The sequence below is a fragment of the Narcine bancroftii genome, chromosome 2 (genome assembly GCF_036971445.1).
Source record: "Narcine bancroftii isolate sNarBan1 chromosome 2, sNarBan1.hap1, whole genome shotgun sequence".
Lineage (NCBI taxonomy): Eukaryota > Metazoa > Chordata > Chondrichthyes > Torpediniformes > Narcinidae > Narcine > Narcine bancroftii.
Window position 1 is genome coordinate 137,703,449 of NC_091470.1, and position 24,890 is coordinate 137,728,338.

The window sequence follows — 24,890 nt, forward strand, 5'->3', positions numbered from 1 at the left end:
TCATTGGATCCATTTGCAAATCAATTTTAAATAAATCTCTCAAAAATGTTATGACTTTTTCCCAAAAAAATTTAACTGTCTTACACATCCATACAGAATGCATAAAAGTACCTGTCTCTTTTCCACACCTAAAACATAAATCTGTTAAACTAAACCCATATTTCTTCAACTTCTCAGGAGTCAAATATAATTGATTAATAAAATTATAATTAACCATACTGTATCTCACGTTAATTAATTTTGTAACGCTATCAGTACATATATTTGACCATTCCTCCCAAGACAACTCAATATATAAATCTTTCTTCCATTTTTCCTTTGTCCTATATATCCCAACTTTCTCCATCTTTTCCTGCAACAACCTATACATATTTGATATAAACTCTTTTGTTTCTTTATCAACATTAAATTTTCAAACTTCGATTGACTTGGTAAAACTAAATCCTTACCAAATTGTATTTGCAAAAAATCTCGAATTTGATGGTATTTATTTTCTTTAATGTTAGCTTAGATTTTAGCTGCTTTTTAAAGTTTTCCCAATCTTCTAGTTTCAAACTAGTCTTGCTCACTTTGTATGCATTAGCTTTTAATTCAATGCCTTCCTTTATTTCTTCATTTATCCACACCTAGGTCTCTCACCCCTTATTGACCGTCCTTTTAACTATCCTATACTTTGTTCAGCGCTGTGAAAAATCACTTTAAAAGCGTTGCATTGTCCTACCATATAGCCTGCGTTCCCAGTCTTCACTAGTCAACTCCTCCCTCACCTTGTTGTCGTCTGCTTTTTTTAGGTTTTAGATCTTATTTTCTGACCTACCGTCTGTTTGAGATATTCAACTATATGATGATCACTCTTTCCAAGGGGATCCCACAGAATGAGATCATTGGACCAGATCTAATATAGCACAGTCCATTGTAGGTTCAGTAACATGCTGCTCAAGAAAGCTATCACATATGCATTCTGTAAAGTCCTCTTCAAGACTGCCTCATCCAATTTAATTTGCCTTAATTACTTAATTCCCAGTCATCTCTGCCCTGCTACCATTGTTTGAAACAGGTAAGGCTTCCCTGACTGTCCATCATAACTTCACAATTGACTCTGTGAGCTGAATCAAGTGATTGGGAGTTTATTAGTGTTGTCAGACCCTAACCATGGAGCTATCCACTGCAAAGGCAGAGGAAATAATTTCTATGGGAATCAGTGGTTTTAACCAATGTACCATGTGTTCAGAGGTCTCTGGGGATGGATTTTCCGGATGTTTGGTCTGTGGGGATGGATTGGCCGGATTTTTGGTCTATGGGGATGGATTGGCTGGATGTTCAGTCTGTGGGGATGGATTTGCCGGCTGATCAGTGTGTGAGGAATGATTTACTGCAGCTGTGGAGCTGCAGGCCTCTTCTTGTGTCCTTATTTTCATTTCCTACTTTGTGTTCACTGACCCAATGGAGTTTTTTTCCATTATTGCCCATTCCCTGCCCATCCCCTCCACCATCCACCTGTAACTGTGTATAACTTCTCATTTTAAAGTTTGTGCATCTTCTAAAGCAATATATTCCTATCTTCTTGGGGAGAGTGATTTCTTCAGCCATCCACCAAGAGACACATCTTGCAGAAGAATCTGGACCAACTGGGAGAATGAGCCAGAAAATGGCAGATGGAGTTTAATGCAGACGAGTGTGGTGATACTTTTTGGAAGGGAAAACCAAAGTAGGAGATATACAGTAAATGATAAGGCACTGAGGAGTGTGAAGGAGAGAGATCTTGTGCAGATACATTGTTCCCTGGAGGTGGCATCACAGGTGGGCAGGGTTGTAAAGAAAGCTTTTTGTATCTTAGCCTTTTGTAAATCAATGTATTGAGTACAGGAGTTGGAATGTTGTGTTGAAGTTGGTTAAGACATTGATAAGGCCAAATTTGGAATATCGTGTGCAGTTCTGGGCACCTGACTACAGGAAGGATAACAGTAACATTGAAAGAGTGCAAAGAAGATTTACTAGGATGTTGCCAAGTCTTTAGGAGTTGAGTTACAGGGAAAGACTTTATTGCATGGAGCAAAGAAGAATGAAGAGCGATTGAGTGAGGTTTACAAGATTATGAGAGGTATAGACAGTGTGGATGCGAGTAAGCTTTGTCCACTTAGATTGGGAGAGATAAATACGAGAGGTCATAGTTTTAAGTTGAAGGGGGAGAGATTTAGAGGGAATATTGGGGGGAAATTTTTCACTCAGAGGGTGGTGGGAATGAGCTGCCATCTGATGTGGTCAATGTGGGCTTGATTGTGTGTTTTAGGAGTAAATTGGATAGGTGCATGGATATGAGAGGACTGGAGGATTATGGTATGGGAGCAAGTCAATGGGGACGAGGGAGTCAGCACAGACTAGAGGGCCTGAATGACCTGTTTTCTGTGCTGTAGCATTCTATCTTCCCCAATGTGTGGTCTGAGAATGGACCTATTCGTTCCATTGTCTGTCAGTGATCACACGAGTAATTTCTGTCAATTTTAGTTTCCCATGTAACGGTAAAGTTGTGGGCGGTCTTGTTGTTGCCCATCTGAGAGTAGGATGTGTTTACCCGCAAAGAAGAAAACAAGCTTCATGACATACCATGAATCATGAATAATATTGAAATTTAGATTCTTGAAAAAGAATATTGGAAGGATATAGATAAAGGAAGCCCTCTGAAAAATGAAAGCAGTGTCATTGTTGCCCCATTTGTTGTTGGAAGTAAGCCAGGCTAAACACTGCTTCCAACTTTTCCCTTTGCAGGAACTGAGAAGGTGTCCCGAGGCCTGAGGAGGTGGACATCTCTGCCCACTCTGGCTGATTATACCACAGAGAAAGGACTGAGACGACCAGACTATGTACTCACAGACAAACCAGTGGAGAAATCTTCTACGACACACAAAGATCTGCAAGTATTGCGTAACATGGTCACAGAATGGATCAAAGCTCGGTGCATATGTACGTTAATTGTTCAGAATGAAGTTGGTAAATTATCTGCCAATGTTCCCCCTTTCATTCACAGGCACTGACTACCTCTGAAGTTTTATTTTCATTATTTCTCACAAAGCATGTGATTGTACCACACTAAATCAAGTTCTTGTTCAAATCTATTCTCCCATGAACAGAGATAATGAGAGAAAATTAATTTTGCAAGCAGTCTAGCATGGTACAGCAGTAAAAACACAATGCAGATTTACCAAGTTACAGAAAGAGCAAACCCAACATTATTTGACTAGTGTGAGGTTCATTCTGGAGTCTGATAATGATGGGAAAGAAATCATCTTTAAATCTGGTGATGCATTATCTCACACTCATGAATCTTTCTCCTGATTTTCCAAGGCTGCAGGAAGTGTAGATGGAGTGAATGGCAGGGAGGTAAGGTTTGTGTGATGTCCAGAGCTGTTTTCACAGATGATGAGGGCACCCTCAGTGAAGATGTCTGGTATCCGATATCAGCCAGTATGATTGACGATAAGAGACTACATGAGATGTATTTGGGGACTTGTTAGATTATTATGACAATCTACTCTATATACTTGTACAATAATCGATCCAGTGTAAAAGTCCACCGCCTTCTTTTTGGCCCTGACCGCTGCCATCCATGCTCTCAATGCCCCGGCTTCAAACACTCGCCTTGGCCACCTACCCATCCAAGCTTCTGATGCCCCGACTGACCGCCCATCCAAGCTCCCAAAGCCCCAAATGTGGACTTGCCATCCGAGCTTCTGACACCTTGAACAATGCAGGTACTTACTGCAGTTAAAAGTACGAACTTGTAAAAGTCTAATTTGACCCAAACAATTGGTCTCAAAAACTTGATTATTACATGAGTATATTCAGTAATAGTTTCAAGGTCTAATGTATTCCAGATTTATTTCATTGTAATCCATTTATTTATTTTTAAATCTAAGTTTGATACAACTTCCAGGTTACTAAACCTGAGAATAAGAAATACTTAGCAGCAAAGAAACCAAACTCCGAAAGTACCAAATTCTGAGAGAAACCTAGCTCCTGAGATACCATACACCAGGAAAAAAAATTGCAAGGTTTAGGAAGAAGATGAGAAATAAGGGTTAAAGATAAGAGAGGAAAGTGGGAGAGAGCAGAAGTGTGGCTTGAGAGGTAAAGTCACAATTAAGCAATGAGACCGACATCTCAATATTAGAGCAGATGTGATGGAGCAGGAGAAAGTGGTAGAGTGGAATGCGTTCTTACCGGAAACAGGGTAGAGTTGTGGCCTAGCTTAATGTGGAAGTCCTGGGCTAGTGATGGATGTTGGCCAATAACCTACCCTCCAGTATGAAGATAGAGAAGCCAAGAAAGGGAGTGGAAGAGCTGGGTGGACCATGTGAAAATGAGACCATTATGGAAATTAACTGCAGCAGTAACAGGGTCTGGCAATAAGTAGAGGGGAGACGACTGTGGAAGGCCGAAATACATGGCACAAATAGATAAGAATAGCTTGGATTCTCATAGCTAAAGGAAGTGGAGTTAAAGGATTTGTTCAGTTAGGGCAGTGATGGCAGGGGTAGAGGAGGCTGGTTGAGTCAGTTGTTGTTTTTATGCTCTTTTAATTTGGAGATACAGGCCCTTCCAGCCCACAAGCCTGTTTTGCCCAATTACAACCATTTGACCAATTAACCAACCAACCTCGTACATCTTTGGAACGTGGGAGAAAACCGGAGCATCTGGAGCTACACTAGCTTTTTATTACAGCTACACTAGCTTTTTATTACAGCTCTCTTTTACTGTACATTTGCCCTTAATATCAACACCCTGAGTGTGGTAATAAAAATAAACGGTCTACTTGTTCTGCATTTTAATTAATCATGCATACTGAGTGCTCAGGTTTACAGGACCCAGTTTACATATGTTCCACAGACACTGGCACTTGTTGGGGAGTACATTTTCATGTCGTTGTTCAGGAATCAGCCTTTCCAAGCATTGACTTCATTGGGGTACATTTCCTCAGGTCTGAATGACAGGCCAGTCCAAAAATATGATTGCCAGTGATTGTCAATAATGTTGGGCACACATTATTGAGGTGGTCCCAGGGTAGTGATTGGCCTTCAGAACTGCTGAGATGCTAAGGGAAGCCTATACCAGTACCCAATACCCAAGGATTCTATAATGAAAGTCAGTGCTTGGGGAACCTGTAGGTCAATAGGAGTCATAGTCTGATTAAAACGAATGCTCATGACATGCTTACTCCCCAGCAACAACATCCATGAAGTATCCCAGAAGCATCATGATAGTTGATGAGAATCTGGATTTGCCTTATTGACCTTGATGTGCATATGGGTCCATTACACATTGCAGGATGCCAAGATTCATGGTTTGATGAGAGAAAACAATGATGCACCCTCATGAGCCTGTTAACTGTGCTCCTAGTCTCCGAGGCTGAGATGAACAAAATCATAAGGGTGAATCCTTGGAAAGTATCCTCCAGACAGTGTACCTGACCGGATCCTTATGATCTGTACAGACCAAATAGCTGGAGATTTTGCAGACAATTTTAACCTCTTGCTACAGTGGTCAGAGGTCTCAACCAGGACATCAAAAGGACATAGAACGATAGAACACTACAGCACAGATATAGGCCCCTTCGGCCCATATAGTCTGTGCTGAACCTTTTTTTGCCTAGTCCCATTGACCTGCACCCAATCCATAACCCTCTACAGCTCTCCCATCCATGTACCTGTCCAAACTCAACTTGTACGTTAAAATTGAGCCCACGTTCACCACCTCAGCTGGCAGCTTGTACCATACTCCCACCACTCTGTGAGAAGTTCCTCCTCATGCTCCCCCTAAACTTTTCCCCTTCCGCTCTTAACCCATGTCCTCTGGTTTGTATCTCACCTAACCTCAGTGGAAAAAGCCTATCTACATTTACTCTGTCCATCCCCCTCATAATTTTAAATACCTCAATCAAATCACCCCTGGTCTAGATCCCTCTGCAAGATATGATAACCTTCACTGTCCACAATGGTTCCAATCTTAGTGTCATCTGCAAATTTGCTGATCCAGTTTACCACATTATCATCCAGATTATTGATGTTGATGACAACAATGGTTATTTGAGGCACACCACTAGTCAAAGGCCTCCAGTCTGAGAAGCAGTCATCCACCACTCTGGCTTCTCCATTGCCGAATCCAGTACTTCACCCTAAATACCTAGTGTATGAATCTTCCTTTCTAACCTCCCCTGTGGGACCTTGTGAAAGGCCTTAGTAAAGTCCACGTAGACAACATCCACAGCCTTTCCTTTGTCAACTTTCTTGGTCACCTCCTCGAAAAACTCTACAAGATTGGTTAAACATGACCTACCACGCACAAGGCCATATTGACTATCCTTAATCTGTTTCTGGCTATCTAAATAATTGTATATCTGATCTCTTAGAACACCTTTCAATAATTTACCTACTACTGACGTCAGGCTCACTGGCCTATAATTTCCAGGGTTACTTTTGGAGCCTTTTTTTAAACAATGGAACAATGTGAGCTACCCTCCAATCCTCCAGCACCCCACCCGTGGCTAAGAACATTTTAAATATTTCTGCCAGAGCCCTTACAATTTCTACACTAGCCTCCCTCAAGATCTGAGGGAATATCTTGTCAGGCCTTGGGGATTTATCCACCTTTATTTGCTTTATGACAGCAAGCACCTCCTCTTTAATCTGTGTAGGTTCCATGACCTCACTGCTTGTTTTCCTTATTTCCCACGTCTCTGCCAGTTTCCTGAGTGAAAACAGATGGAAAAAGATTTTATATGGCTTCATACATAGCTGACCACTCTGATCTTCAAGGGGACCAATTTTGTCCCTTACTATCCTTTTGCTCTCAATGTACCTGTAGAAACCCTAAGGAATTTCATTCACATTGTCTGCCAAAGCACCCTCATGTCTTTTTTTTTGGCCTTCCTGGTTTCTTTCTTGATTTTTCTGGCATTTCTATACTCCTCAAGTACCTCATTTGCTCCATGTTGCCTTTTCCTGCTATGCACCTCTCTCTTCATATGAACCAAATCCCCAATGTCCCTAGAAAACCAAGGTTCCTTATGTTTGCTAACCTTGCCTTTAATCCTGACAGGAACATACAAACTCTACTCTCAAAATGTCACTTTTTGAAGGTCCTCCATTCACCTTACACATCCTTGCCCAAAAACAATTTATCCCAATCCACACATTCTAGATCCTTTCTAGTTTCCTCAAAATTGGCCTTTCTCCAATTTAGAATTTCAACCCGAGGCCAAGACCTATCCTTCTACATAATTAACTTGAAACCAATGGCATTATGATCACTGGACCCAAAATGTTCCCCTCACATTCTTCTGTCCCCTGACCTGTTTCGTTCCCTAAAAGGAGATCCAGTGTTCCATTCTCTATAGTTGATACCTCTGTATTGATTTAGAAAAATTTCCTGAACACATTTGACAAACTCCAAGCCATCCAGCCCTTTTACAGTATGGGAGCCCCAGCAAATATGTGAAAAATTAAAATTCCCTACTATCACAACCTTATATTTCCTGCAGCTGTCTGCTGTCTCTCCTCAGATTTGCTCCTCCAATTCTACAATACAATCCCATGAGTGTGGTAATACCTTTCCTGTTCCTCAGCTCCACTCATCTAGCCTTATGGTCTGTCCTGTCTGAGCACAGCTGTGATATTTTCCCTGGTGAGGAATGCCACTCCTCCCCCTTTCATTCCCCTGCTTTATCGTGTCAAAAGCAATGGAAGCCCAGATCATTTAGCTGCCAGTCCTGTCCTCCTGTAACCAATTTGCACATAATATTTTCCCTCCTCCTCTATCTGCTCTGGCACTCTAGTTCCTATCCCCCGCAAATCTAGTTTAAACCCACCAGAAGAGCACGAGCAAACCTTCCCACAAGGATATTAATCCCCCTCTTCAAATTGCTCTGACAAGTGTTTTAGATGTAACTAGGAAATAGGTACTTTACTGCATGCAGTTTGATTGTGTGAAAAAGTTGGAAAGTTTTGGGAAGATTTGTATGTATAATTGGGACGAATTTTGAAGATATGAGTACCAAAAGATCCTAGAATATTTTTGCTAGGTGAATTATATGAAACAGTATTAAATTGAAGCTAGATCAGTATCAAGAAAGTTTCTGAGTGTAGTAATAGTGGTGGCTTAGAAGTGTATGGTGGTAACATGGAAGTCGGACAATATTGTAGGGGCGGATAGATGGATGTGGAAATACAACATTGTTCTGTATGCCGTTAGAAAAAAATACTTATAATAAAATTTTATAGGATTTGGAAATCATATATGGATTTTGTTAATAAAAGTCTATCCATGCTGCCAGCTACACCTGCTTTTCCCAATTAATAGGTTTAAGAAAGAATTAATATGTTAGAAAATATAAATATTGATTGATGTAAAACTATCCGGGTGTTTTTCTTTTTCTCTCTTTTTCTTTCTTTTGGGGGAGGGGGATAAAATTTAAACTATGTATCATTTTGCATTGTTTTTATTATATTACTCAAGATAAAGGAACATATGTTTGTATTTGATGCAAATAGAAAAATAATATTTTCAAGCATTAAAAAAAAGGATATTAGTCTCCCTCCAGTTCAGATGCAAACCATCCCAGCGGAACAGGTCCCACCTTCCCTGGAAGAGACCCCAATGATCCAGAATCCTGAAGCCCTCCCTCCTAAACCATGTCTTTAGCCATATGTTAAGCTGCATCGGATGTCCCCCAAAGTTCCTCAACATGATTATCCAACTGCACGAAAACCAACAAGGTCGGGTCAGATACAGCAATGAGCTCTCTGAACCCTTCTCCATTAACAATGGCGTGAAGCAAGGCTGTGTTCTCGCACCAACCCTCTTTTCAATCTTCTTCAGCATGATGCTGAACCAAGCCATGAAAGACCCCAACAATGAAGACGCTGTTTACATCCGGTGCCGCACGGATGGCAGTCTCTTCAATCTGAGGCGCCTGCAAGCTCACACCAAGACACAAGAGAAACTTGTCCGTGAACTACTCTTTGCAGATGATGCCGCTTTAGTTGCCCATTCAGAGCCAGCTCTTCAGCGCTTGATGTCCTGCTTTGCGGAAACTGCCAAAATGTTTGGCCTGGAAGTCAGCCTGAAGAAAACTGAGGTCCTCCATCAGCCAGCTCCCCACCATGACTACCAGCCCCCCCACATCTCCATCGGGCACACAAAACTCAAAACGGTCAACCAGTTTACCTATCTCGGCTGCACCATTTCATCAGATGCAAGGATCGACAATGAGATAGACAACAGACTCGCCAAGGCAAATAGCGCCTTTGGAAGACTACACAAAAGAGTCTGGAAAAACAACCAACTGAAAAACCTCACAAAGATAAGCGTATACAGAGCCGTTGTCATACCCACACTCCTGTTCGGCTCCGAATCATGGGTCCTCTACCGGCACCACCTACGGCTCCTAGAACGCTTCCACCAGCGTTGTCTCCGCTCCATCCTCAACATCCATTGGAGCGCTCACACCCCTAACGTCGAGGTACTCGAGATGGCAGAGGTCGACAGCATCGAGTCCACGCTGCTGAAGATCCAGCTGCGCTGGATGGGTCACGTCTCCAGAATGGAGGACCATCGCCTTCCCAAGATCGTATTATATGGCGAGCTCTCCACTGGCCACCGTGACAGAGGTGCACCAAAGAAAAGGTACAAGGACTGCCTAAAGAAATCTCTTGGTGCCTGCCACATTGACCACCGCCAGTGGGCTGATAACGCCTCAAACCGTGCATCTTGGCGCCTCACAGTTTGGCGGGCAGCAGCCTCCTTTGAAGAAGACCGCAGAGCCCACCTCACTGACAAAAGGCAAAGGAGGAAAAACCCAACACCCAACCCCAACCAACCAATTTTCCCTTGCAACCGCTGCAATCGTGTCTGCCTGTCCCGCATCGGACTGGTCAGCCACAAACGAGCCTGCAGCTGACGTGGACTTTTTACCCCCTCCATAAATCTTCGTCCGCGAAGCCAAGCCAAAGTTCAAAAAGTTCATTATCCTCCTATTTCTAACTTCACTAGCAGGTGGCACAGGTAGCAATCCTGTGATCACAACTTAGCACCCAACTCCTTGAACTATCCTTGCAAGTCCTCCTCACCTTTCCTGCCCATGTCATTGGTCCCGAATATGGACCATTACATCTGGCTGCTCACCCTCCTGTGGTGTGCTGCAGTGCAAACAAACGGGCATAAACAATGAAAGGCTGTACATACAGGCTTTAATTAACTTAAGACTTGCATATCAGTTTCTGTATCCTTCATGGCTTTGTGTGGGGGCGATGTGAGCCACTATGTGGGGCCAGTGATTGGCAGGGAGTAGGTGGAGCCAGTCTCCCAGGTTACCTCCCTGCAGGGACAATAGGTTGCCCCCTGCAGTAGGCAGTGTAGGAGTGTGGACAGGCGTAGGCAGTTGCCAACAGTCCAGTGGTTGTAACACCACACCTCCCTCTTGAGAATGCCATGAACTTGATCTGAGATATCTTGGACCCTGGCATCAAGGAGGCAACATAGCATCTGGGATACTTGATCTCTTCCATGGAACTTTTTATCTATTGCCCTAACTATGGAATCCCCTATCACTACAACTCACCTCTTCTCCCTTTCCTTCTTAGCCAGACTCCTTGCTAGAGACCTGATTACTGTGGCTTGTGCCTATTAGGTTGTTCCTCCCCCAACAGTATCCAAAATGGTGTACTTGTTATTGAGGGGAACATCCACAGGGGTGCCCTGCACTCCTTGCCAATTCCCTTTCCCTCTCCTGACTGTCACTCATCTACCCCCTCCTGTCTCCTAGGTGTGATGGTGTCCTTGTACCTCCTGTCCATCACACCCTCTGCCTCCTGAATTATCTGGAGTCCGTCCAACACCTTAACTTGGCTTGTCAGGAGCTGCAGATGGATGCACTTCTCACAGATGAAGTTGTCAGGGATACTGCTGGCTTCCCTGATGACCCACATTCTGTAAGAGGAGCGTTCCCTGCCTCGACTGCCATTCCTGCTGTCAATGGCGAGAGGAATAAAATATCCAAAACCTGCCCTTACCTGTGCCTACCTGCTCAATCTTTTTTGTTCCTTGAAAAGGGTGGCCCTTTCTGACTTCAACTCCCACTATCCCTCGCCTCTTGCCTGTTCTCGCCAAAGCCTTACCACTCTGACCCAGCCCACTCTAATGATGACCACTCCCTCAGAAACATCCTTAATTGTGACCTGCCTTAAAGACTATCAGCCCATGACACTGACATCTATTGTGATGAAGTGCTTTAAGAAGTTGGTTATGGAGTAGGTCAATGGCAGATGGCTTTCCACTCTGGTAGATCACTAGACTGCAGGAATAGTGCATTAAGCTGTAGTTCATTGACTACATCTCAGTGTTCAACACCATCTCACCAGCAAAATTCATGGTTAAACTAAGGGATCTGGGACTCTGTCTGTCCATCTGCAAATTGATCATCAACTTCCTTATCGGCAGACCCCAATCATTGTGGATCAGCCATATCACCTCCCCCTCAGTGACTATCAACACGGGCACCCAAGGCTGTGTGCTTAGTCCCCTGCTCTACTCCTTGTACACCAATATCTTGTGTAACCAAGTTCAGCTCCAACTCAATCTACAAATTTGTTGATGACATCACTGGTGCTGGTCAAATAACCGGAAATGATGAGTCAGAATACAGGATGGAGATTGAGAAATAGCTTGGGTAGTGCCACAACAATAACCTTGCTCTTAATATCACAAACACCAAGGAGCTTATTGTTGATTTTAGGAAGGAGAGATGAATGGACCACATATCTGTCTGTATTGATGAGACAGAGGTGGAGAGAGTCAGAACCTTAGAGTATTCAAAGACTCCTTAGGAAGTAAGGGAATTTGAGTCTTTTTCCAGTTCCCTCGATGTATTGGTTCCAGTAGAGGTCTTCTCAAATATAGATTCCCTGAAACTTGATCAAACTTCAACAGGTGCACTGTTGAAAGTATACTGATTGGTTGAATCACAACCTAGTTGGGAAATTCAAGAACACAGAAGGCTGCAGAGGGTAGCAAACATAACCATTTCAAGTTCTGACCTTCCATCTATTGGCGACATCTATGTGAGACACCAACACCATTGCCCTGGTCCCAACCTCTTCTCATTTCTACCTTTGGATAGAAGGTACAGCATCCTGAAAACCAGCAACTGTATGTTCAAGGACAATTTCCAACATCTCTCAGGCTCTTGAGCCTCCCCTTGTTACACTAATCAGGACAGGTCCAATACCATTGGACTGTCTGCACTATTGCAAACCACTTTTTTGTACTAGAATTACTGTGTATTCATTATCTCTTTTAATATTATATACTATTAGAGTTTTTTTTTTACCTGTTCAGCTGCAAAATGTAAGAATTTCAGTGCCGTGTGCATTGTACAATGTGTATGACAATAAACTCAATATAATTTATAAGAAGCCAATGCACAATTTTAACTTGTGTCCCTGTTGCTAGATTCTCACTGGCAGGATGTCACTGTTGAAGAACTGGAGAGAGATCTCAGGGCAATGCACAGTCATATTCAGCTCAATGCCTTAGCAACGTGTGCCTCATGGGCACTGGAGTGTCCAAAGCTGGAGGAAGACCAAGGTTTTGTTTAACTTGTATCTCTAAAAACCTCAAACCTTTTAAATTAATCTTTTCTATATTATATTCTCCCATATGTTCAAGGTACATCTTATCTGACATTGCAATAAAACACAATCCTTGGTACAAATTGGAGCGGTGAATCCTTCAAGTCCTCATGTTAAGGACTTAAGTTATGGGATCTCTCTGACTTTTCCATTCACTGCTTTTCAGTAGTGTAAGAGAGGACTAAAGTCGGTCGAGCAGATGCTTGTAGGTGCAACAAAATCTGACAAGTGGGGGTATTCCAGTTGGGTGAAAGACAAATATAGCAAGGTAAGGGAATCTTAGATGACAAAAGTAATTGAAGATTTGATCAGGTAAACAAAAGAAGCACATGGACAGATAGAGGCTACTGGAATTGAGTGAGTTGCTGAAGACACATAAAAGTTAAATTATAAACTAACACCATGGTAACAGGTTCTTCCGGCCCATGAGCCCATGGCACCCAATTACACTATTTAGCTTACAATCATTTTTGAAAATTGTGACAAAGCCAGAGGAAACAGGCAGACATGGGGAGAACGTACAAATTCCTTCTAGATCCCCAATCACTGAATGCTATGGGAAGCAAGTCAGGAGATTAGTGGATCTCTGACAGAGACTTTTGCATTTCTGTTTGCCCCAGATGAAGTATTAGAAGCAGAAGATTGTAGGACAGCTAATGTTGCCTGGAGCATTCCAAGTGAAAAGTGCAGAGTAGTGTTTCAGAGGTTGTGGAAGCTAGTTCATCGGGTGTATTTAAGGCAGAGAGATTGATAAGTTCTTGATTAGTCAGGGCATAAAAGGTCATGGGAAAAAGGCTGGGCAGTGGGGCTGAGTAGGAAAATGGATGAGTTCATGATTAAATGGTGGGAAGACTTGATGGACTGAATAGCCTACTTCTGTTTCTATGCCTTATGGTCTTATGATTTAATTGCAGATGCTATCCATATTTACTCAAGGAGCAACAATGAGGTTAAAGTTGTCCCAGAGGCACTGCAACCACTCATCAATGAGGCTCTGAGCAATGACAACAGACGAGTGAGATTGGCGGCAGCAATTTGCCACGTCACAATGGAGCAGGTGAATGGAAAAGTCAGAGAGATTCTTCAGGATGCTCTCCTTCACGGTACAAACTATCACTATCTGACATTGTGAGAATCTTTGAATTTACCCGGTGCATTTAAATTCCTCTGATTGTTCCAAAATAGCCAACAACCAATGAAATACTTTTGACATAAGCCCCCTACCTTCTATTGTCTCTGTCTACACTTCCTGCTGCTGTGGAAAAGCAGCCAACGTCTTAAAACACTCATCCTCCCCATGCTTTTCATTTTCATCCCACTGGGGAGAAGATTCATGAGTGTGAGATCACACAGCACTAAATTCAAGGACAGCTTCTTCCTGCCTTTAACAAACGCATGAATGAACCCCACTATTCCAACTAATCTTTCTCTATAATTCTGCACTCTGTGCTACAGTTTTTAACTGCTGTACTTTATTGGATGACAAGTACAACAAACTTTTTTAACTGTACAAGTGACAATACATTTAAAGTTATTGCTCTAGAACCATAGAACGCTGCAGCACAGAAAAAAGGCCATTCGGCCCTTTTAGTCTGGGCCGATCATTATTCTGCTAGTCCCAATGGCCTGCTCCCATTCCATGACCCTCTAACCTTTTCCATTCATGTATCTATCCAATTTATTCTTAAAACTTAAGAGTGACCCTGCATTCACCTCGTCAGGTGCCAGCTCGTTCCACGCTGCCACCACTCTTTGAGTGAAGAAGTTCAGATTTCAGGGGCATGGTGTAGGGAGAAGACATAGGGAAACACCTCTCCCTGGCAGAACTACTCAAAACCTGTTTAAAGTTTTAAAAATATTTTTAGAAACTTTTGATTACACTGTTGAAGTACCTTACAAGCAGCTATGAGGGAAACTAAAGCTCAACCAGCAAAGATAATGGCTATTAAATAGTTAACAACTACCAAATGGAACCTCTGGACTCCATTTCTTCTCATCCTCGGTCACAATGCCAATCCTCTGGTAGGATCCATACTACACTGGCGCCAACTCCAACCATTGCTGCAGAAGATGGCGCAGGTGACCGACATCGACCCCTTCCCGATCAAGATGAAAACTGCACATGCATGAAACTTCACATGTGCATTATTCCCAATATGCCCCAGGCTGCGTAGTCAGGTTGAGGCAACCTCCATATCAACAGAAGAGGAAGAGGTGGACATCGTTGGACTGGAAAGAGGAGGAACAAGCTATGGAGGAGGGTACAATTTTATATATAAGGTTAGGCCCATAGTGAAGCAGATCTTAAGCAGATCTCATCATTCAGAGCCAACTTTATCTATTGATTTGTCTAAGCAGATGGAGAACCAGCTATTCAAATGAGTCAAAGGTTCTCAGTTATGGCAAAATGTTTGAAAGCGGTGGATAAGGTTCAGGATAAATTTAAGAAGATTGAAGAAGAATTTATTGATTGTAAAGATGATGTGGACCAATATAAAGAAAGATTGGGGCAGATGGAGGATTCATTTATTGGCTGGGAAATTCATAAAAGTGATTAATTGAAGAAGATTGATGCCTCAAAGAATCAAATTTGGAGAAATAATGTTAAAATTGTTGGTCTTCAGGAGGATTTTGAAGGTCCGGACCCGGTTCAATTTTTCCAGAAGTGGATTCCCAAGGTTTTGGGAACAGTATTTTTTCCTAATGATCTGGAACTGGACAAAGCTCACTGAGCAATAAGAAGGAAACCACTTCCTGGCCAAGCTCCATGTTCTATTTTGATTCAATGTTTGCGCTACCAAGACAGAGTTGATTTTAAGACTTGCTGTTCAAAATGCGAGAAGTAATCAGTACATTTAAGGAACTTTTAGAAGCTATTTTTAAATTGAAAATTTCATTTGATGCTTTAGTATTTTTATTAAGAAATTAAGTTTGGACTTAAAACTAAATACATTTCAAATTGCTTTTTTGAGATTGGCTTTAGCTGTGGCTAGAAAATATTTGGCAATTACTTGGGAAAATGAGACTAATTTGAGGTATTCAGCGATGGCACTTGGAAATGAGATCTTGTATTCTGTTGGAAAAGGTCATTTGTTTTTGTTAAAATGGAGCCCGTATTTGGAATATATGGGGTTGAATTATTAATTTTTTTCTCATGCATTGATGGTGTTGCTCTGAACCATGGCAAATAATTGAAGAGTTTTAGTTATGTGATCTCCTCTTCTCTTTTTTTTTCTTTTGGGGTAGTTTAGAGGGGGGTGGGTAATCATTTATAAAAATATCCTGTTTGTATTATGTTTTTTTTATTGTATGACTTATCATTAATAAATAAAATTTTCAAAAAAAGTTCAGATTTATTGTCAGATCTTTCTTTGGCTTGGCTTCGCGGACGAAGATTTATGGAGGGGGTAAAAAGTCCACGTCAGCTGCAGGCTCGTTTGAGGCTGACCAGTCCGATGCGGGACAGGCAGACACGATTGCAGCGGTTGCAAGGGAAAATTGGTTGGTTGGGGTTGGGTGTTGGGTTTTTCCTCCTTTGCCTTTTGTCAGTGAGGTGGGCTCTGCGGTCTTCTTCAAAGGAGGCTGCTGCCCGCCAAACTGTGAGGCGCCAAGATGCACGGTTTGAGGCGTTATCAGCCCACTGGCGGTGGTCAATGTGGCAGGCACCAAGAGATTTCTTTAGGCAGTCCTTGTACCTTTTCTTTGGTGCACCTCTGTCACGGTGGCCAGTGGAGAGCTCGCCATATAATACGATCTTGGGAAGGCGATGGTCCTCCATTCTGGAGACGTGACCCATCCAGCGCAGCTGGATCTTCAGCAGCGTGGACTCGATGCTGTCGACCTCTGCCATTGTCAGATACATACATGACATATACACCTCTGAGATTCCTTTTTCCTGCAGGTGCAGTAGAATTACTACTAATTGATAGTGCAGATAGCATGTGAACATATAAACAGATAACAAATACAAACAAACTGTGCAATACAGAGAGACCAAAGAAAATTAATAAAGTGTACAGTAAAAGTCCTTAAATGAGTCCCTGATTGAGGTTGTTGTTGAGGAGTCTGATGGTGAAGGGGTAACAGCTGTTCCTGAACCTGGTGGTGTGAGTCTTGTGGCATTATACCTCTTTCCTGATGGCAGCAGCGAGAACAGAGTATGCGCTGGGTGGTGTAGATCTTTGTTGATTGTTGCTGCCATCTGATGGGAGTGTTCCCTGTTGATGTACTCAGTAGTGGGGAGGGTTTTGCCAGTAATGTCCTGGTTGTATCCACTACCTTTTACAGAACTTTACGCTTCGGCGTATTGGTGATCCCATTCCCCCAGACCGTGATATAACCAGTCAGTATACTTTCCACCACATAGCAAGACAAATTTACCAGGGTTTTTGATGACATACCAAACCTCCACAAACTCCTGAGGAAGTTGAGGTGCTCTTGTGGTTTCTTTACAATGCCATTGGTGTAAGGGATCCAGGAAAGATCCTCCAATATAGTGACTCCCAGGAACCTAAATGTTCTCACCCTCTCCACTTCTGATGCCCCAATGATCACAGGATTGTATACCTCTGGCTTTTCTTTCCTGAATTCAATAATCTGCTCCTTAGTTTTGGTGACATTGAGTGTAAGATTGTTTTTTGTGCACCATTCAGCCAAGTTTTCAGTCTTCATCCTGTATGCAGGCTCATCCCCATTCTTTATACAATCCACTACCATGGTATAATTGGCAAATTTGTAGATGGTGCTATTGTATTACTGAGTTGTAGGCATAAGGGGACTAAGAACATAGCCCTGTGGTGCTCCATTACTGATGGAGATTGTGGAGGAGAAGTTCTTACCGATCTTCACTGATTGTGATCTGGAGGTGAGGAAATCTATAATCCAGTGGGATGTTAACTCCCAAGTCTTGGAGTTTGTTTGGAGTTCCCCCTAAACCTTTCCCCTTTCACCCTAAAGCCATGTCCTCTCATACTTATCTCCCCCAATCTAAGTAGAAAAAGCCTACTCGCATCCACTCTGTCTATTACCTCTCATAATCTTGTAAACTTCTATCAAATCACCCTCATTCTTCTTCATTCCAAGGAATAAAGTCCTAACCTATTTAATCTTTCCCTATAACTCAACTCCTGAAGACCTGGAAACATCCTAGTAAATCGTCTCTGCACTCTTTCAATCTTATTGATATCCTTCCTATAGTTAGGTGACTAGAACTGCACACAATATTCCAAATTTAGCCTCACTAATGTCTTAAAAAACTTCAACATAACATCCCAACTCCTATACTCAGTAGTTTGCTTTAAAAAGCTTTCTTTACAACCCTGTCCACCTGTGATGCCACCTTCAGGGAATGATGTATCTGTATTCCAGATCTCTGCTCCTCCGCCCTACCATTTTATTGTGTATGTCCTAGCTTGGTTTGCTCTTCCAAAATACAATACCTCTTTTGGAGAAAGGATGAGAGCCAATGGGGAAGAATAAAATCCCACAGATCTTAGTTTAGGATTTGAACCCCAAGTCTCTCTGTTCATCCACACTCTTAACTAACCATTCATTAACCCTGTACTCAGCCTTCTGGTTTGCCCTTCCAAAACGCACCATCTCATCTGCCATTTTTCTGCCCAATTCTGCATCCTGTCTATATCCTCTTGTAACCTTCAACAACCTTCAGTTCCATCTACAAATCCTCCAATCTTTGTGTCACGTGCAAACCTACTGACCCATCCATCCATCTCTTCATCCAGGTCATTTATAAAAATCATAAAGAGCAAGGGACCTAGAACAGATCTTTGTGGCACTAGTCACTGCCCTCCAGGCAGAATACTTCCTTCCACTTCTATTACTCTCTGCTTTCTACCTGGAAGCCAATTTTTTTTATCCACACTGCCAAGGTTCCACTGACCCCATGCCTCATGACTTTCTAGATGAGTCTCTCATGGGGGACCTTGTCAAATGCCTTGCTAAAATCCATGTAGAACACATCTACTGCCCTACTCTCAACAATATTTTTTGTTAGCGCCTTAAAAAACTCAATTAGGCTCATGAGGCACGACCTTCCCATCACAAAGGCATGCTGATGATCCTTGAGTAGACTGTACTTCTCCAAATGCTCATAGATCCTATCCTTAAGAATCCTTTCCAATAATTTGCATACCACTGACATACTGCACACCAGTCTATAATTCCAGGTTTCTCCCAATTACCTTTTGTAAACAAGGGGACCACATTTGCCATTCTCCAATCCTCCGGCACCTCCCCATAGCCAAAAAAAGATTCAAAGATCATAGCGACTGCCCCAGCTACATCTTCCTTCACTTCCCACAGTAACCTGGAGTACATCACATCTGGCCCTAGGGACTTAGCAATCTTACTGTTTTCAAGAGATCCAACACTTCCTCTTCCTTAATCTCCACATTTTCCAGCACATAGGCCTGTTATATTTCGACCCCACCCTGATCAAGGTCCTTTTTTCTTGTGAATAGTGAAGCATTCATTTAGGACCTCCCCAATCTCCTCTGCCTCCAGGTACATGTTGCCTCCTTTATCCTTTATTGGCCCCACCTTCTTCACATACGTATAGAATGCCTTGGGATTCTCCTTAATCCTACACGCTAAGGCTTTCTCATGCTCCCTTCAAGCTCTCTTAATCCTTTCATAAGCTCCTTCCTGGCTACCATATATTTCTCATGAGCCCTTCCTGCTTCCTATATCTAACATATGCTTTCTTCTTCCTCTTGACTAGTTGTTTCATCAGTCATGGTTCCCTTTTCCTAACATCTTTATCCTGTGCGAGTGGGATAAACCTATCTTGAACCCTGCACAAGTGGTCCCTAAACTTCCTCCACATTACTACTGAGCTTTCATCCTTGATCATGTTTCCACTTTACCCTTGTAAAGCATTTTCCCATTTTGTCTGTTTTTATCCTTTTCCATTGCTGTGCTGAAGGGAGTTGCAGTCACTTACCAAAATCTTGCCTTCAACTGCTTGGGTCACCTGACCTCAATTGCTCAATCAGCTGCTTTCTGCTGAGTCTGAGCTTTTCAGATCTTGCCTCCAACCGCTTGGGTCACCTGACCTCGATTCAAGGTTATTTATATACATTTTGGTTTGACCATGTAGAAATCACTGCACTTTTTACACATAGTACCCCCATTTCAGGGCCATAATGTTTGGGACATTTGGCTTCATGGGTGTTTGTGATTACTCAGGTATGTTTAATTGCTTCATTGATGCAGGGATAAGAGAGATAGGCTTGCTTCTAAGCTTTTGATCACCTTTGAGTCTGTAGTTGCCATTTTTAAACATGAGGAGCAGAGTTGTGCCAATGAAAAGTCAAGGAAGCCATTATGAGGCTGAAAAACAAGAATAAAACAGTAAGAGACATCGCACAAACCTTAGGATTCCAAAATCAACTGTTTGGACCATCATTAAGATGCAAGCCTCGAGTTAGAAACAGAAAGGATGGCCCAATTACAGTTTGCCAAGAAGTATTTAAAAGAGCCTGCAGAATTTTGGAAAATGGTCTTGTGGACAGATGAGGCCAAGATTAACCTGAATCAGAGTGATGACCAGAGCAAAGTGTGGAAGCATAAAGGAACTGCCCAAGATCCAAACCATTGTGGCCATGATTTGCATCTTGCAGTGTAGCATCTGTTCATGTAGTCTTTCTGCAGATAAAGTTATTAACATATGTACACCTGGCTCCTGAAGAGTTCTTCTGATCTGACGGACATATGTTTGGGTATTTTGCTCATCAGGGAAAATATCACAGCTGTGCTCAGACAGGACTGACCAGAGAGCTCATCCACTGAGGCTATATCTGTGGACTGAGGATCAGGAAAAGTATGACCACTCTTATGGGGTTGTATTATAGACTGCCCAATAGTCAACAAGAATTAGAGGAGCAAATCTGTGGAGAGATAACACACAGCTGCAGGAAACACAAGGTTATGATAGCAGAGGATTTTAATTTTCCACATGTTATCAGGGACTCCCATACTATAAAAGGGCTGGATGGCTTGGAGTTTGTCAATTGTGTTCAAGAAAGTTTTCAGAATCAATACATCGAGGTACCAACCAGTGGTGGGCAAACTATTGGAGAAGATTCTTAAGGACAGGATTTATGAGCATTTAGAGAAGCATGGTCTTCTCAGGGATGGTCAGCATAGCTTTGTGAGGGGCAGGTCATGCCTCACAAGCCTAATTGAGTTTTTCAAGTAGACAAGAAAAGAAATTGATGTGGTGTAAGTGATTGAAAAGATTCCCTCATGTCAGGCAGTGCACAAAAGGGCTGGAGGAACTCAGCAGGTCATGCAGCATCCATGGCAGTCAATATTTCGGGCCTGAGCCTTTCTTCAGGACTGTTAAAAATTAGGCAGAAGCTTGAATAAAAAGGTGGGGAGAGAAGCACAGACTGACAGTTAAGATGCAATAGGTGGATACAGTTGGAGGGTATAAGAGGAAGAACTTGAGAAGTGATTGGTGGAGAGAGCTAAGAAGAACAGCTCTCTGATTGAAGAAGGAAGGGGGAAGGGTGCTGGAGGAAAGGAGACCGAGGGGTGTGAGAAAGAGAGAGTCCAGGGGAGTGGGTTAATGAAATTTGGAGGTCTATATTGATTGAAATGAGCCAAGATGGAATAAGGTGTTGTTCCTGCAATTTGCGATGGTCTCAACTTGGCAGTACGTGAGGCCATGGACAGACATGACTGCGGCAACAGGGAGGTGGAGAATTGATGTGGTTGGCCACTGGGAGTTCCTTGCTATTACAATGGACAGAGTGAAGGTGTTCAATGAAATGATCTCCCATTCTGCATCTAGTCTCCCTGAAGGGTAGGAGGTTGCATTGTGAGCACTAGATGGGGCAAATTTTAAATTTAAATGTTACAGTTCCAGACATGCTGCCCAAATACACCCTGTGCATTTTGGTAATGACCCTGACAGATTAAGAAGTGAATTATTGCTTCACTTGGGACTGTTTTGGGTCTCCGAACAGTAGTGAGGTGTTAGTATAGGTGTGAATGACCAAAGGAACTGCTCACACTAACCATCTGTGACTCTCATTTGTACAAAACAATATTTATGATTTATTTTTATAGATAAAATACTTGTCCTGAATATATATTGTTTGTGTGTGTTTTGTCTGGTTATGTGTCTGCGTGTTTTGTGCTGAGGACTTGAGAATGCTGTTTCTATATAACCATATAACCATATACAGCACAGAACAGGCCAGTTTGGCCCTACTAGTCCATGCCAGAACAAATCCCCACCCTCTTAGTCCCACTGACCACCACCTGGTCCATACCCCTCTAATCTTCTCCCCTCCATGTAATTATCCAGTCTTTCCTTAAATGTAAATAACGTCCTTGCTTCAACCACCTCTGCCAGAAGGAGTCACGTGATGGCCGGTAGGGGAACTCCAGCCCTCTCCAGAAAAGTAAAAAAAATATAGAGAAAAAAACAGAGGCACAAACATAGAAACCACAACAAAGTGAAAGTGTGGAGAAAATGGCAGCGAAGAAAGAAAAATCAAAGACAACGGGAAGAAAAGAAGAAGGAAAGAAGTCGGAGGAGGAAGGGGAAGGCCTTACCGGTACGAGGAGGCCCGCCATGGAGAGAGAGGCCCGCTCCCTGAGGTCAGTGGAAGCCCCGAACTCGGGACTACAAAAATGACTCACAGAGCCAAACAAAAATGCGCAACCCCGCAAGACAAAAATAACACTGACGGGAAGGGGGACCAGCTGAGGAGTAAATCTCCACAGCTGAAACCACAACACAACAGCAAGACTCTCAACAGGAAAACATAGAAAATAATGAGAACAAGGAGGAAGAGAATAAAAATAAGATATCAAAGAAACAACAGATGACCAACCCAGAGGAAGAAGACCAACACCAAGACACTTTTGATAAAAATAAGAAGACAAAAAATACCCAACAAAATAAAACAAACAACCCAACAAGAAAACCAGAAGAGACACAGATCCTGGAGTGGACTCAGAAGAAGAGGAGGAAGAACACAGAGAAATGGAAGATGAAGGGAAGGGCAAGTACATGGAGATATATTTTTTTAAAGAATATATGGAAATAGTAAAAGAATGGCAGACGCAAGAATTCAGTGAAATAAAAAGAAGAATAAAAAGTACAGAAGAAAAAATGAATAGATTAGAGATGATCATGACAGAAATAGGAAAAAGAGTAGACAAGGTGGAAGAACGAGAAACAGCCATAGAAATGGAAGTAGACGACTTAAAAAAGAAATTAGAAGAATCTGATTAAAAAGTTAAAGAAACACAGGAGCTGTTAGCTCAGAAGATAGATATAATGGAAAATTATAATAGAAGAAACAATATAAAGATAGTGGGCCTTAAGGAAGATGAAGAAGGCAAAAATATGAAATATTTTATAAAAGAATGGATCCCCAGGGTCCTAGGAAGACCAGAATTACAGGAAAAAATTGAAATAGAAAGGGCACACAGAACATTAGCCCCTAAACCACAACCACAACAAAAACCAAGATCCATTCTAGTTAAATTCCCAAGATATACAACAAGAGAAAATATATTGGAGAAGGCAATGAAAAAAATAAGAGAAGACAAAAAACCACTGGAATACAAGGGTCAAAAATTTTTTTTCTATCCAGATATAAGTTTTGAACTCCTAAAGAAGAGGAAGGAGTTCAATGCAGCAAAAACGACCCTATGGAAAAAAGGTTATAAACTTATGTTAAAATACCCAGCGGTACTTAAAATAGTTATTCCGGGGCAGCAAAGCAAACTATTCTCGGATCTGGAAGAAGCACGGAAATTTGCAGAACAACTACAAAACAGACAGAGAGATGAAGAGATGTAACAAGAACAAAAATGACAACAAACTATGTGTGTGTGTGTGTGTGTGTGTGTGTGTGTGTGTGTGTGTGTGTGTGTGTGTGTGTATATATTTATATATGTATATATATATATGTATGTATATATATATATGTATGTGTGTATATATATAAATATATATATATATTTATATATATAAAAAATAGAGTATAGGTAAAAACTAAGAAGGGAAAGAAGGGATGAAAGGAAGTAAGGAGGGAATTAAGAGAGTGACCTTTGTTATATATGAAGATTAAAATCTTTTCTGGGAGGGGCTGGGTGGGGGAAAATAACAGTCACTGCGAAATCAGTTGACGCTTGCGAGCGGATTCGCAAATTCAAATGGAGAGGAGAGATGTGGTTGCCCGATAAGGGACAAAGGGCAACTCAGAATGGGGAGGGATTATTGGGGTTAAAGGAATTTTAGATATGAGAATAGTGGAAATATTTTATGTTTTAGAAATGTTGCCTTATAATGTGTTCAAAAAAAGAAAGCAGAAATGGATAAGAAGGGAGGGTGGTGATGAGGAAATGGAAAGGAAAGATAAACAAAGAATGAAATGACTATGTTGAACTATATGACTTTAAATATTAATGGAATACATAACCAAATCAAAAGGAAGAAACTGTTAAATTTACTGAAAAAAGAAAAAATTGATATAGCATTCATACAAGAAACAGATCTAATTAAAGTGGAACACAAGAAATTAAAGAGAGATTGGATAGGACATGTAACAGCAGCATCATATAATTCAAAAGCCAGAGGAGTAGCTATATTAATCAATAAAACTGTACCAATCAAAATAGAAGAGGAAATAATAGATCCAGCAGGGAGATATGTAATGATAAAATGTCAGATATATTCAGAATTTTGGAATTTACTCAATGTATATTCACCTAATGAAGAAGATCAAAAATTTATCCAAGATATCTTTTTGAAGATAGCAGATACGCAAGGGAACATACTAATAGGAGGGGATTTTAACCTTAATTTGGACTCAAACATGGATAAAACTGGAAAAAAAACTAACAGAAAGAACAAAGTAACCAAATTTATAATTAAATCGATGCAAGAAATGCAACTTTTGGATATATGGAGGAAACAACACCCAAAGGAAAAGGAATATTCATATTATTCGGGTAGACATAAAACATACTCAATGATAGACCTATTCCTGTTATCAGCCCACATTCAAGGGAGAGTTAGGAAAACGGAATATAAAGCTAAACTATTATCGGACCACTCACCCCTGTTATTGGCAATAGAGCTAGAGGACATCCCTCCAAGAATATATAGATGGATATTAAACTCCATGCTACTTAAAAGACAGGATTTTAGAGAATTCATTGAAT

At 41.7% G+C, this 24,890-nt stretch overlaps 1 protein-coding gene across 1 annotated transcript in view; it reads left to right on the forward strand.

Moving 5' to 3' along the window:
- Positions 1–24,890, forward strand: part of heatr4 (HEAT repeat containing 4) — a 96,267-nt gene that overhangs the window by 26,829 nt on the left and 44,548 nt on the right. The window contains exons 7-9 of the mRNA XM_069915539.1: positions 2,767–2,961; positions 12,502–12,636; positions 13,595–13,783. Coding sequence (XP_069771640.1) covers positions 2,767–2,961; positions 12,502–12,636; positions 13,595–13,783 — 519 coding nt within the window. The remainder of the gene's footprint in view (positions 1–2,766; positions 2,962–12,501; positions 12,637–13,594; positions 13,784–24,890) is intronic.